Here is a 13,469-nt window from a genome sequence, read left to right as displayed (position 1 = left end):
GGTGCCAGAATTTAAAAACTCTCATCTGTTAAAAAACCCCAAAAGAAACAAAACAGATTCTACTGCAGAACTACAACATGAAGTTTATCTTTCACAGCTGTGCAGCAGCATCAGCTCTGATCCTTTTAATATTCAGGTCAAGACATGAGGGACTGTTAGACTCTCTGGAAATTTTCTTCTATCAAGATGCAGACTGGAGCTCAATTCCTCCTCCTCTCTCTGCAGGTCCTCCTCTACCCTCCTCGTCTTTTTCTTCTCCACAGCGAAATTTAACTTTGCTACCTGTCGTAACTGTATACTGTTGTTGTGTAATAATCCTCCGTCTGCCGCCTCAATAATCTGCAGCTTCACAACAACAATGCAGCAGCATGGTGCTGTGCTGAAACATCTGTTTCCTTGCCCTAAAATGACGTGGTTGCATCCTGGTGTTTGTTTGGTCTGACCTGTCAACGTCTGAACCCTTGTTACCTCTCCCCCTAGTTTATTCTGTCTCTGTGGTAATTACGTATTCATGACAGTTTGTCCAATTGCACTGCATTTTCCGCTACTGAGTATTTTATTGTTTCTCGGTCCTGTTTTGCAGCCTGTACCTCTTCAAGCTGGGACTGGCCCCTCAGATCCAGGATCTGTATGGAAAAGTAGATTTCACTGGTAAGAGTGTGAGCTTGAACATGAGTCTGTGCATCTGTTTTCCTCATTCTGTCCCTGTTAACCCAATTATGTCCGGAGCATTACACATGTCACCACGTTGGCAGAGTTACCGTGAAGTTTAAAACGTGTAGAATTTGCCCCCCCCCCCCAATAGCAGTGCCATAAGTGGCGAGAGCAAAGAGCATGGAAGGCCCCAGTGTGGAAGAGCTTCTGGAAATGGGAAAGTCATTAGTAATTGTGAGACCTTTTCCTGTCAGTTGACTTCCCGCTCAGCTCCCTGTCCCGGACCCTAGAGCCAGAAATGCGATTATCACACTTGAGCCAGGAACAGTCTGTCTCCACCGCCTCTCGCTTCGACCAACCCAACCCCCGCCTGCTCCTGCTCCCCTCCTTTTTTTTTTCTTTTTTCTTTTTTTCACCTTGATTCATGGATCTGTTCCCTCTGCTCTGTCTTCTCTCTCCCAGAGGAGGAGATCAACAACATGAAGAGCGAGCTGGAAAAGTATGGAATCCAGATGCCCGCCTTCAGCAAGATTGGCGGGATCCTGGCCAATGAGCTTTCGGTGGACGAAGCTGCATGTGAGAGGGGCTCCGATGTCATGGGGAGACGGCAGGATCTGATGGCTGCAGACTATATAGTTTCATGCCTTTATAATGAAACCATACTTTGGATTTGTCAGCTGTTTACTTAAGAAACCCTTTCTGTCATATTTTACCGCTCCAGTTTTTAAGCACAAATTCATTCGTGTTAATTTTTTTATGCATAACAATCACTGGCAATAACTTATATCAGAAGGTTACCTGCTAACTAACCAAATGTATTTTGGTGCTGAAGATGAAAGACGACATATTGATGAATGATATTTAAGGGTCCGAAAAAGTCAGACATTTTGGGAAATACGCTTATTTGCTTTCTTGCCATGAAAAAAAAAATCCACCTCCCAGCACCTCTAAAGCTCAACAAATTCACACATTATACCTCGTTTATATAATCTGTACAAAAAAGACTCTGCTCCCAGCCAGGAAATATTCAGGCTCAAAACCCCCCATAAAACCACTAGTTGTTGTTTTTACACTTCAGTGTTTATACAGACTAAAGAGAGATAATGAGATGTTGATGAGTGAGCTTTCAAAGTGGTGGTAGGTGGGTTTTTCGTACCTTTGGGCAGAGCCAAGGTACCTGCCCCCGCCTTAGCTGGATATTTATGACATGACACTGGTACTGATCCTCTCGTCTAACTCTCCGAAATAAGGCAAACAGGCATATTTCCCAAAATGTTAAACTATTCAAATGTTGTGTCAATTAGACGAGATAAAATACGATGTGATGAAATGTTGGGGACATCAGCCTTCAAGAAGGTAAAGCCAAAATCCATAAGAAGGCAGCTCCTCACCGGTCCTCTCCTCCATCCTTAGTACATGCGGCTGTGATCGCCATCAACGATGCCATCGACCACGGCGTACCAGAGGGCACGCTGGCTGCCATGCAGTACCCCAACGCCATGCTGGTCAACCTGGATCCCAACTCTGCTAGCCAGTACCATGAGACTCTGTACAAGGCCAAGGGAGAGAAAGTGGCCAACTCACGCAAAAGGGTACGCAAACGGTGGCGTTTTAACCTTCAGCGCCGAGGGACCGGGGGTTTGGGTGCACGGTGAATGCTGCGCACGGGTTTCACAAGGCCAGAAATGAATGATGGCCTGGGGGGACATTATGGGGTGGTCATGGGAGTCAGTGTCCAGTTTTTGATTAGAAATGAATTGAACACTCAGCCTGAGGCAGTAGGACATCTTTGCGTCAGGCAGGGTAAAACGTCGAGGCTGCGCAAACCACCACCATAGTAAGGAATGGTAGCTGGAAGATGGACTGGTTGGGGACAGACTGGAATAAAGTCACTCCGTCCTCTTTTGACAGGTCTCCCAGCACTTTCTTGCAGTGAGAAATAAATGTGGAATGTGAGATGTATTATGATTTAAAACATAAGTCATTTTGCCAATGACAAAATTAAAAATCCAAACAAGAGAACAAAAGTACCCTCTGGAAAGAGGGAGACTTTACTATGTTGGAGGGATGTGATGTTCAGCATTGCTCATGTGTAATGCTGTTTCATTTGGCTTGCTGTTGTTCACATTTGTGTTGCTCTGCTCCAACAGCAAATGGAGAATACTGAAGCAGAGAGAGACATTTACGATGAGCTCCTCACCCAGGCTGAAATCCAGGGCAACGTCAACAAGGTCAACGGTGAGTCGCGGATACACACAGTTATTAACCGATTTGGTCAGTTGTCTTGGTTTCCACGGTGCAGTCGTAAAATGTCAACCTTTCCTCCAACAGTGAGCAATGCCTTGAGTGCGGCTGAACAGGCTTTGCTGAGTGGCAACGAGGATAAGCTATATGAGGCCCTCAAAGCCATGGGCATTCAGAACATGCAGCCCCAGAACAAAGGCTGGTACCTCAAACAGCTACAGGCTGACCGAGAGACTAAAGAGCAGGTAGCGGAGCACTGCGCCGTGAAATGCTGAAATGTCTGTTTCTCTGTTTCTCCGCTGTAATCTCACCCGCATGTCTTCCTAATTAGGCGTCTCCAGGAGAGGCTCTGATTAAGGACGAGTTGCAGAGCGGCGTGGACGTGGCCAATGAGATTGCAGAAGGCTACCTAAAGAGTACGCGTACATACATCCAAGAAAAACATTTGTCTCATGATTTCTCATCGCTATGACCGTATTCCCCACTATCTGCATCTCTGTTCTTATAACTGAACCACTGTTGTTAATTTTCTGTCCGTGTGTAGTGTTGAAGGCAGTGGAACGCATCAACGCTGCCATCCGAGCCGGCGTGCCAGAGAAGACGGTGGAGGAGCTGATGATCCCGGACGCTCAGCTGCCCGAGGTCTACCCCGGCGCTGCGGACCTCTACCAGAGAGAACTAGCCAGCCTACAGCAGCAGAGCGCCGAGGTAACCGTGACGAAAGGCGGCACGTGGAAGCCACACCTGCACCATAGCGATGAGGCAACTAACAGAAAATGAATCCTGAAAATTGCTGATTATCAGTCTACTTTAAAAAAAAATTTTTTATTGATGTAAATTATGTATTTTTTTTTACTGTTTAATGACATCTTACAGACTAAACAAATGAATCTGTATTGGAAATAATCGTTTGTCACAGCCCTACAATCAAACTACTTCACTTTTTGGAAGACAGCTTGCAATATCTTTAGTAGTCAGCACTTACCTGTAAGCCAGACATTAAATTCCGTCACCCCTCACTCCCTTGACCAACTACACACCAGTTGCTTTGGACTCTTTCCCTCTCCCTGTTTCCCATCTTCCACCGGGGCTACGTTTGAACAGCCCTCCCTACATTATGTCCTGATTTGACCGTGGAGTTACAAGACGACATCGACCTACTGTTTCCCTCTGACTTCTAACGTTCGCCTCTGGTAATCTTCATTGGCGGTTTGACGCAAGTGGTAAATTTTCGGTCTCTGTCCCGCAGGGCTCGCTGTCCCACCCTGAGCTGCTTGTTGCCGTGGAGATGCTGTCATCGGTGGTGCTGATGAATGAGGCGATGAATGTTGGAGACCGAGCCGCTCTCTGGAAACAACTGTCCAGCGCTGTCACTGGACTCAGCAACGTGGAGGATGAATATGCACAGAGGTGAGCGCACACACGAACAGACACCAGGAGTCCGCGACACGTGGACTTAGTGATGTCTGAGGTGCTGTGTGGTTTGTTTGTTGTTTTTTTTTCTGAATTGATGTGGGGCCATACCTGTGTGTTCCCCAGGTATATGGATGAGCTGATGCGTTTTAAGGCGGTAGCCAGGGAGGAGGGCAGTGACTATCTGACCTGGAACGACATTCAGGCCTGTATCGACCAGGTCAACCTGGCTGTGCAGGAGGAGCATGAACGTAAGAGACGGGCACACCCGCATCCATTTACACCCCAGTACTTAATCTGTGTCAAACTCCCAAAACAATCAATGAAAAGTAACACCTACACACCGCCCCCAAACCGCTTCGATCCCAGTCAGATCTTCAGTTAAAGCAGCTATAATCAATATTTTTACAGTAGCATTGTATCAAATGACAGTGTGAAAACAATGTGGCTGGTGTTGCTGATAGTTGAACCTTCAGAGAATTATCAGCTGAATCTGCAGCCTGCCTCTGCTTTTACGTAACATTATGGTGAGTTTCTGCGAATCGTTTATCTGTCCGGACCACAACTTTACCTTTTTCTTTTTTTTTTTTCTTTCTGGTTCACTCAGTCTCACCGCTCTCATGGTGTCGTTTTCAGAGAACAGTGATAAAAAGCCACTGTCCACTTCCTGCTCAGCAGCAAATAGCAGACAGACAGTCAAAACACCAGCTGGTGGACACTGTGGAGCATTTAGCAGCTAAAGAGCCAGATGTTTCCCTCAGGAGCTGGTGGAGACCAAAACCAGAGCTAAAAGAGAGGGAGCACTGGACTTCATTAGGATTCATTAGGTTGGACACAAACACGACTCCAAGTGTATGATAACGTTGCCCTGTAACTGCCGGATGTATGAGTAAGAAAGGGTTTTATGGTAAACATATCAAAACAATTACATTTTTAAATAGCATACAATGAAAGCTCTATCGCTAGTAGGTGTAACATATATAATAAAAGTATTAGTACAGTAGAGTATAGTTATGATTTATATAGTACGCTCCATGACCCCCCCCCCAAATAACACAGTTTCTCATCTATGGGAAGTTCATTTGTTTGCCACAGGTTCAGAAGTACAACAACATTTACATTTTCCATTTAAAAGTAACGTTTGTCCTGCATTATTAAAGTTCAATTTTATCTTTAATTGTCATATGATGCCACACCTTAACTGATATTCTAAACGTGCTTCCCTTTTCTCTCTCCCTGCTCGTCCTACCATACTATAGTGTGATCATAAATTCAGGGTTGTAATTGGGTTGTCTGTTTTTAAAAAAAAAAATATATATATATTTCTATATATATGCAGGTATCGCTGCCATAGGACTGATCAATGAGGCCCTGGATGAAGGGGATCCCATGAAGACCCTGGCCATGCTGCAGAACCCCTCGGCCAAGCTCACAGATGTGGACCCGTCTGTGGCGCAGCACTACCATGATAAACTGCTGGAGGCCCGCAGAGAGAAGGCCCATGTAAGACACGCCCACAACATACACGGTTTTCTGGGAATAGCCTGCGTTCAGAAAGCTGCCGTAGAAAGCTGTGTGTAGAAAATGGATGTCCTGGCTATGATTTATAGACAAGTGTGAGGCTTGGATGAGAATTTAGCCTACTTCGCTTACTGTGTTGGTGTCCTCCTTTTGTGATTTGCCTTTTCATGTGTATCTAGTGCTCAGATGAGCATTATGCAAACACTTCATGCAAACAGTGCCACACTGCTGACAGAGGCGTTTTATTGCAGCTCATACAGTTGAAAGTTGTCAGGCCTCGTCAGCGTGACTTGGGCTACGAGGACCGTAATGAATGTAGGTACTTAAGGTGTCGTTACTGTGAGCGTAACAAGTATGTCAGAAGGGGAACTGACCAGTTTTCTGTCAAAAGACAAAAGGCTTACTCTTGTACTTTTTGAGAAGCAACCAGCCATTCATTCAGCTACCGGGGCGGAAGAGCTGTGGTCACGGGGGTTTATTACATCACTTGTAAGCCCCAAAGGTTTAAAAACGAAATGCAGCATTTCATGCGTTAAGCTAGTGTACTGCACAAATGTTAGGAGATAAATGTATTACTCTGACTGTGTGATCACGGCCCGAAGGGATCTCAGACCCATCATGGCTGCACATGGTTTCGTGTGACTCAGGCCTCTGGGCCCCGTGTGACTCGACCAGACTGCTGATGTCATGTTGCGATCATCTTTTCTCCCACTCACTTCCTGTCATATGTCTGTATGGGCCTTGTGTGTTTGTCTGGGCCTCCTTTCTTTCTCTCTCTCCTCTCACTCCTTCTCAGGCCTCGCCCGTCTTTTCCTTTTTCACAAGCAGCCCTCGGTTTCATACGTGCATCTCTTGAATCCAGAAACGGCCACTGTTTGCCCAGAAGCACCGTCTTTCTTGAAAGTGGATCATCAGCACTCTGCTCTCCCTGACTCATTTCCCTGTGTTATCGTTACTTCGGTGAAGCAGGATGAACACGATCCCGTAATGAGTGTGTCTGTGCAGCATATTTGCATGTGAGGTCACAGACAGAGCGCCATACTTGGGTTGTTTTCCTGGCGTAGGAGCAGCAGGTGTGTCAGGCTGCGGTAGCTGTGTATGGCTCTGAGGCAGTGCGCAAAGGTGCACAGGAGGTGGAAAACACTAAGCATACCCTAGATCTAGAGTATAATGTTCCCCCGGGATTTTCTTTGGAGCAAGCTCTGCAAATAGGACAATTCTCAGTGATTCTATTTTAGTACCGAGTCTGTTTTTATCCCATGTAAATATAGATAAAGAGAGTCTCTTATCAATGTCAGACTTGTAGATACTTGGCCGCTGCCCATGCTGTTACATCTAAACCCTGGAATACATCACGTAGGAAGTTGTCACACTTTCACAACAGGAGAAAAAAAATGGATAGGAAAAAAAACAAACTGTTTTCCTGCCAGTTTCAAAGGCATAGGAAATAACGAGCTGGGCCTCAGTCATTTGCTTCCATAAAAGGGCAGAAAGCTGACCATTATATTAAATGGCCTAGGCCCACGGGCACACGCACCAGCCTCTGGTTGCTGGTTGCCCAATGTGGCCGTTTGAGGTGATGAGCTAAGGACGGAGGAAGTGGTTAGAGGAGCGTGAGCTTCCTGTAGGAAAAAGGTCGATGGCGGTGAGGTATTCCCCAGCTGAGACGGAAGGATCGGAGTGCCGCCGGGAGGACGGTAAAACGCATGGTTCAGATACAGTCGGGCTGTAACCGGGCTGTTTCCAGCTGAGCTGAGGTCAGGAAGAAGAAGAAGAAGAAGTAACAACAAAGCTTGTTTTTTCGCCAACAGCTCGATTTGCGACTGGCTTTATGGTGCCGCCTCATTAACTCCGCAGTATTAGAACAGTTAGTCAGAAAGACAGTCAGCAAGAAGCTGACTTAGACTGTGGGCTGAGGGCTGTGCCTAGATAAACAGCAGGAAGTCCTGCCCATGCCCTACTGACTAACGAGCTGAATATAGACTACTATGCCTCTTCAGATGGTTATCATTTGACTTTGTAGCCACAATAATCACATCTGGGACTATATTCTAGTCGTGTACTTTGTTCTGTCTGTGTAGTTTCCCAAGCCTGTGAGACTAAAACGACACATGAACGAGTTCATGCTTCGTGGTTTCTAAGGAAGTTAGAAAAAAAGGAAAGAAAAAAAAGGCAGTGTTGTGCAGAAGAAAAGTGTAGAAAAATGAATTATAAACTACCCAATCCCCTCAGCTTTCACTTCCTCTCTTTCCATGTTGCCCTTGCAACGTGATGACCTACCCCAAGCTACGCCCCTGTCCTCCTCCAGTCCCCTGCTCTCTCTGGCACCACACCCTGTCTAGTACCTCCCTCCAGCAGCAGTGACTCATTATTCACAAATACCAATTAAAGCGGCACAGGCAAACACACAGCCACTAATCATTGCTCGCCCAGGTCGGCCGTGTTTACTATAAAGATAGAGCCCTTTTGACTCCCGGGGCATGTGTCTGCAGATGTTCGCTGCCATATGAACGCTTCAAGATCAGGTATCAGTCTTACGCGCCCACCTCTTTCACACAAGCTCGCACACACACACACACACACACACACACACCCTATTATATACCCTCAAGCACAACAAGAAGGGGCGGGACACACAGAGGGGAGGGCTTAAACCAAATGAGTTGCCTGTCTTACTCAGCTCTAGAAAGCAGCAGCAGCACTGAGCAGCAACCAGCTGCCACTCACTTTATACAGAGACAGACTGCGCCATCTGGATGCAGTTTTGCATCACTACAGTCATAATGCAGTCAGAAAAATATAATGTTGAATTCTTTATTGAGTTCTTGGTTTGGTCTGTGTGGTGAAGAAATGGAATCAGGTGAAATAAAGGAAAAAAGCCATTCTGAAACACTCAATCTTGCTCTTTTAGGTCTGTGTTCTTTGGCGTAGTGTCTTTTTCTCTTCCTATGGTCAACTGGCCCAACTAGCAGCTACGGAGCAGTGAGTCTCTTGTCTCGTGGCTCTCTGAGCAAGGACTTCTCACTCACGAGTGGAGAGAGATTAGAGATATCAACACCCACAGCAGCAGAAAAATAGACAACAATACACTGCAGCTATAAGAGATGTTGTAATTTGAATACTGGGCGCAGTCACGAACAGTCTCGAACAGTAGACGCAATTTACCCACAGCTGATTCAACAAAGACTGAACTAATGAAGTCCAGGACTTCATTGTTCCGCTCCTGATACAGTCTGATGTTATATATTAGAATCTTTTACCAAAACCAAAAAAAACCCAATGTATATTGTAGTCATAATATAGGAGTATAGGATGTTGGTTTATATAAGAACTTGCTGGGAAAGTTTCTCAGGGAGAATTTGTGAGTCTACCTGTTGCTGATTTGAAAAAAAAAAGTATTAAAATGAGTCAACGAGAGACACAAGATACATGTCAGCAGGAGGGGTGTATTAGTTCTTTAACTGACCGTATTCACAAGTACAAAAATACTGGTAGTGTACCAGACATCTTGGCCTGGTTGCGTGCGGCGTCATGCTGAAGATCTGGTCGTTTTTTATTTTATTTTAGCCATTCACCGGGGTAATACAAGTATAAGTATACACTCAGTTGCAGTTTATTAGCTACCTCTCTTTAAAACAGCAAACACACCTGAACATTATAAAATTCATGAAAACAGAATTTATTTCAGGGTTGACTACTGACAAAAAAACAGCATCCGCGGCCTTAAGAAGCAGAATGACATAATCATTATAGTTTTCACGCAGAGAGAGAGAAAGAGAGAGATGACCCGAGAACGAACGCAATTTTATGGTTCTGCTCAATATGTACGAAGGGTGGATGTATGAAATATTTTAAATCTTTAAAAAAAAAAAACTGCAACGACTACAATCACGTGTTTTCTGTGTTCGTTGCTGAACGTACTTTCCCGTGTGCCTCCCAGGAGACCCAGGACCCCTCTGCTGTGCTGTGGCTGGATGAGATTCAGGATGCTATTCTGAAGGCTAACCAGGACACACAGGAAGCCATACAGTGTAAGAATACACACCCGCATTTTTTTTTTTTTTCTTAACCCATCTTATGCATATGTCAGCAGAGTGTAAAGGAGACTGAAGGCTGATATTTGTGTTTGTACCCTCAGTCTCGCAGTCCATCCAGGCCATCAATGAGGCGGTGGACAGTGGCGACGCGGCTCAGACCCTGGCTGCTCTGCGCAACCCCGGGACAGGACTGTACGGTGTCACCTCAGAGTGTGCCCAGACCTACCAGAATGACCTGGCCAAGATCAAAGACGAGAAAAAGAAAGAATGTGAGGAGATGGATGAGGGGAAGGAGAAATGTGTTTATCGTGACTTAGCGTGAGAGTCGCTGTGTCTGTCGAGAACTTACAATTTTGATAAAACTTGGAGGAATGGTGCGACTTCTCAGTGGTTTCCAGTCTTTTAAAAGTTAAAGTGATTGGCTGAGTGAGGAAATTGTAAATTTCATACTTTGAATGGTGGTAGCTCCATACACTGTGACTCTGATGGACGTTGAAAATGCTACGCACCTGCGGGTCTGCTTACAAAATACACTGACCTACTTTTTAACATCTGATTTCCAGGGCAAAAAAACAAACAAACAAAAAAAAAAACACTTAAAATTGCCCAAAATCATATTCCAAACTATGAGGGGCTTCGCCTGCTGCACTCCATTACTGAAATAAATTCAGAATGGAGGGATGATGCTTCTTGCTCATTATGGGCCCAAGTTGTGCCTTCATCTTGTTCACTTGCATTCTGCGATGCTGTCCGTCCAGGCGATAACGGCAGTGACTGGGTGAAACACTGGGTGAAGGGAGGACACAACTATTACTACAACCTGAAGACCAAGGAGGGCACCTGGGTGGAGCCAGAGGGCTTCTTGCAAAACAACACCCAGCTCAACAAGGAGGACATCCAGGTAGGCTTCTGTCCCAGTTGAGCAGCGCACAGTTGTAACTTTTTAACACCGCATTAAACTGGTTGTTTTATTCTCCCGTCAGTCTGTGGTCTCCGGGGTAACCACAGCCTACAATCGGGAGCAGCTGTGGCTGGCCAATGAGACTCTAATTACCAAGCTGCAAGCTCGTTGTCGTGGCTACTTGGTGAGGAATGGCCTAAAGGAGCGGATGAACTTCCTTAAATCCCAAGACCCAGCTGTTACATGCATACAGGTAAGATAGACCTGTACACGGTCATCATCCAGAGGTCATACCGTGAAACACCTGTCTGCTATGAGACCTTATTACACTGTTGTCACTCACTGTTTCCCAATCTGTTTTTTTTTTTTTAATTTTCTAAGGCCCACTGGAAAGGCTACAAACAGAAGAAGAAGTTCAGAGACCGCAAGCAGTATCTGAAAGACCACACTGAGGAGGCTGTCAAGGTAAAATTATTATGCAATTCCAATAATCTGTATATCATCGGGATCATAGAACTACGGTTAAGAGTAAAGGATTTGTTTTTGTCTTTCTCAGATCCAGTCCATGGTTCGGATGCATCAAGCTCGTAAGAAATATAGGGATCGTCTAAAGTACTTCCAAGATCACGTGAGTATTAGTAGCCTGAAACCATGACACGTGAGATTAGCAGCAGATTGAGTTTTGGACCAATCTAACCAACCAAGATAAGGCACTGTACATTTACTGTCACAACAATTTGTGTTTAAAGTAAGCAAACAGCTTTTTACTTAATGAAAGCTGTGAATCATGTTGCCTCGACATAAATTCCCCCCGACACTTCCGCTGACAGTTGCTCCGGGTCCTGTGGGGTTTGGGGGAGGCAGATGGCTCATTTAGCACTTTGACATGTGTAAAGTCATTCCCGCTCTGACTCACTGTGGATTCCTGTGTTACTGTCTGTAATGAGAACTATTGATCAGTCAAGTGATTGCTGTTTTGTACTGCAGATCAATGATGTGGTGAAGATTCAGGCTTTCATTAGAGCCAACAAGGCCAGGGACGACTACAAAACACTGAGTGAGTGGACCCGGACTGTGATCAAACAGACGTTCTTTCTTCTTCTTTCTTTTTTTGCTATGATTTGGTCTCTGACTTTAGTGACTGCTTGAATTGTCCTGTCTCTCCGACTTTTCCACACAGTCAGTGCTGAGGATCCTCCAATGGCGGTGGTGAGGAAGTTCGTCCACCTGCTTGACCACAGCGACCAGGACTTTCAGGAGGAGCTGGAACTGATGCGCCTCCGTGAGGAGGTGGTCACCAACATCCGCTCCAACCAGCAGTTGGAGAATGACTTGAACCTGATGGACATCAAAATCGGCCTGCTGGTGAAGAACAAGATCACGCTGCAGGAGGTGGTGTCCCACAGCAAGAAGCTGACCAAGAAGAACAAGGGCCAGCTGTCTGACATGATGATGATGAACAAGCAGAGGGGAGGTCTGAAGGCTCTCAGCAAGGAGAAGAGGGTCAAACTGGAAGCCTACCAGTACCTGTTTTACCTGTTACAGGTAACAATAAAGTACACAACTGTTCTTTGATTGCTTTGCCTCTGTGTTTATAATCAGAATCTCACTTTTGGGGACAACAAGTCATATTTTACTGCAGATCACATTGCTTGAAGGCATTTTGCTAATAGAATGATAAAGTTTAAGATTCTCGCGGCTGCAGCTGTCTGACCGGTTGGTACCTCTCTAGTAATATTTAACCAATTTTCTGCTTCCTTATAGACCAACCCCACTTATCTCGCCAAGCTGATCTTCCAGATGCCACAGAATAAATCCACAAAGTTCATGGACTCTGTAATCTTCACCCTGTATAACTACGCCTCTAACCAGAGAGAGGAGTACCTGCTGCTCAAGCTCTTCAAAACTGCCCTGCAGGAGGAGATCAAGTGAGAGTCAATGAAACCCATTCAACAATTTTTATGACCACAGATTTCAATCAGATGAGACCTAAATGTTGCCTTTAACAACTGCCTGCAGGTCAAAAGTGGATCAGATGAAGGAGATTGTAACAGGAAACCCTACGGTCATCAAGATGGTGGTGAGTTTCCACCGCGGCGCCCGGGGGCAGAACGCTCTGAGGCAGATCCTGGCGCCGGTGGTCAAAGAGATCATGGATGACAAAACGCTAAACATCAAAACCGACCCGGTGGACATCTATAAGAGCTGGGTCAACCAGATGGAGACGCAGACAGGAGAGGCCAGGTGAGCCGGAGATGAGGTTGTCTACCTTAACTTGTGTGATGACAGCACTGTCAGCTCCGTCTGAAAGCAGGCCGCTGCTGCACACAATGGGCTGACTTTAAGCGTCCGGTTTTACTTCCGTTTCACCATGAATAATGCATGTATATGAAAAACGTACTGCAAGTCAAGAAAATCATAATAACTTATTTTAGGGGTGATTAAATCCTATCAATGTTAAATACAAATAAGATATATCTGAAAAGTAGATTGCATAATTATCACACTTACTGTATGTCACAAACTATTATATCAGAAAAACTACTTTCAAGACTCAGACCAATCCTGAGACAAGGCAAGAATAAAAATCTATTATTGCTCTTTTTTAGTTTGTTGAATTGGTTCAAGGCACAGCCTTCGCTAAAAAGATACACACACATAAGTGTACAATCATATATATTAAGATTTAAATTCAGATT

General features: G+C 45.2%; 1 protein-coding gene across 1 annotated transcript in view; it reads left to right on the top strand.

Moving 5' to 3' along the window:
* iqgap1 (IQ motif containing GTPase activating protein 1) overlaps nt 1-13,469 on the top strand; it is a 43,679-nt gene that overhangs the window by 20,731 nt on the left and 9,479 nt on the right. Inside the window, exons 6-25 of the mRNA XM_040139400.1 lie at nt 584-651; nt 1,117-1,230; nt 2,068-2,246; nt 2,805-2,892; nt 2,986-3,143; nt 3,230-3,314; nt 3,443-3,606; nt 4,148-4,308; nt 4,438-4,562; nt 5,651-5,814; nt 9,773-9,863; nt 9,971-10,138; nt 10,628-10,770; nt 10,853-11,023; nt 11,152-11,235; nt 11,327-11,398; nt 11,758-11,827; nt 11,951-12,315; nt 12,535-12,698; nt 12,790-13,014. Coding sequence (XP_039995334.1) covers nt 584-651; nt 1,117-1,230; nt 2,068-2,246; nt 2,805-2,892; nt 2,986-3,143; nt 3,230-3,314; nt 3,443-3,606; nt 4,148-4,308; nt 4,438-4,562; nt 5,651-5,814; nt 9,773-9,863; nt 9,971-10,138; nt 10,628-10,770; nt 10,853-11,023; nt 11,152-11,235; nt 11,327-11,398; nt 11,758-11,827; nt 11,951-12,315; nt 12,535-12,698; nt 12,790-13,014 — 2,859 coding nt within the window. The remainder of the gene's footprint in view (nt 1-583; nt 652-1,116; nt 1,231-2,067; nt 2,247-2,804; nt 2,893-2,985; nt 3,144-3,229; nt 3,315-3,442; nt 3,607-4,147; nt 4,309-4,437; nt 4,563-5,650; nt 5,815-9,772; nt 9,864-9,970; nt 10,139-10,627; nt 10,771-10,852; nt 11,024-11,151; nt 11,236-11,326; nt 11,399-11,757; nt 11,828-11,950; nt 12,316-12,534; nt 12,699-12,789; nt 13,015-13,469) is intronic.

The sequence above is a fragment of the Xiphias gladius genome, chromosome 1 (assembly GCF_016859285.1).
Source record: "Xiphias gladius isolate SHS-SW01 ecotype Sanya breed wild chromosome 1, ASM1685928v1, whole genome shotgun sequence".
Taxonomy (NCBI): domain Eukaryota; kingdom Metazoa; phylum Chordata; class Actinopteri; order Istiophoriformes; family Xiphiidae; genus Xiphias; species Xiphias gladius.
The sequence above is the reverse complement of the archived record's forward strand: the minus strand, read 5'-3'. Positions and strand labels throughout refer to the sequence as shown.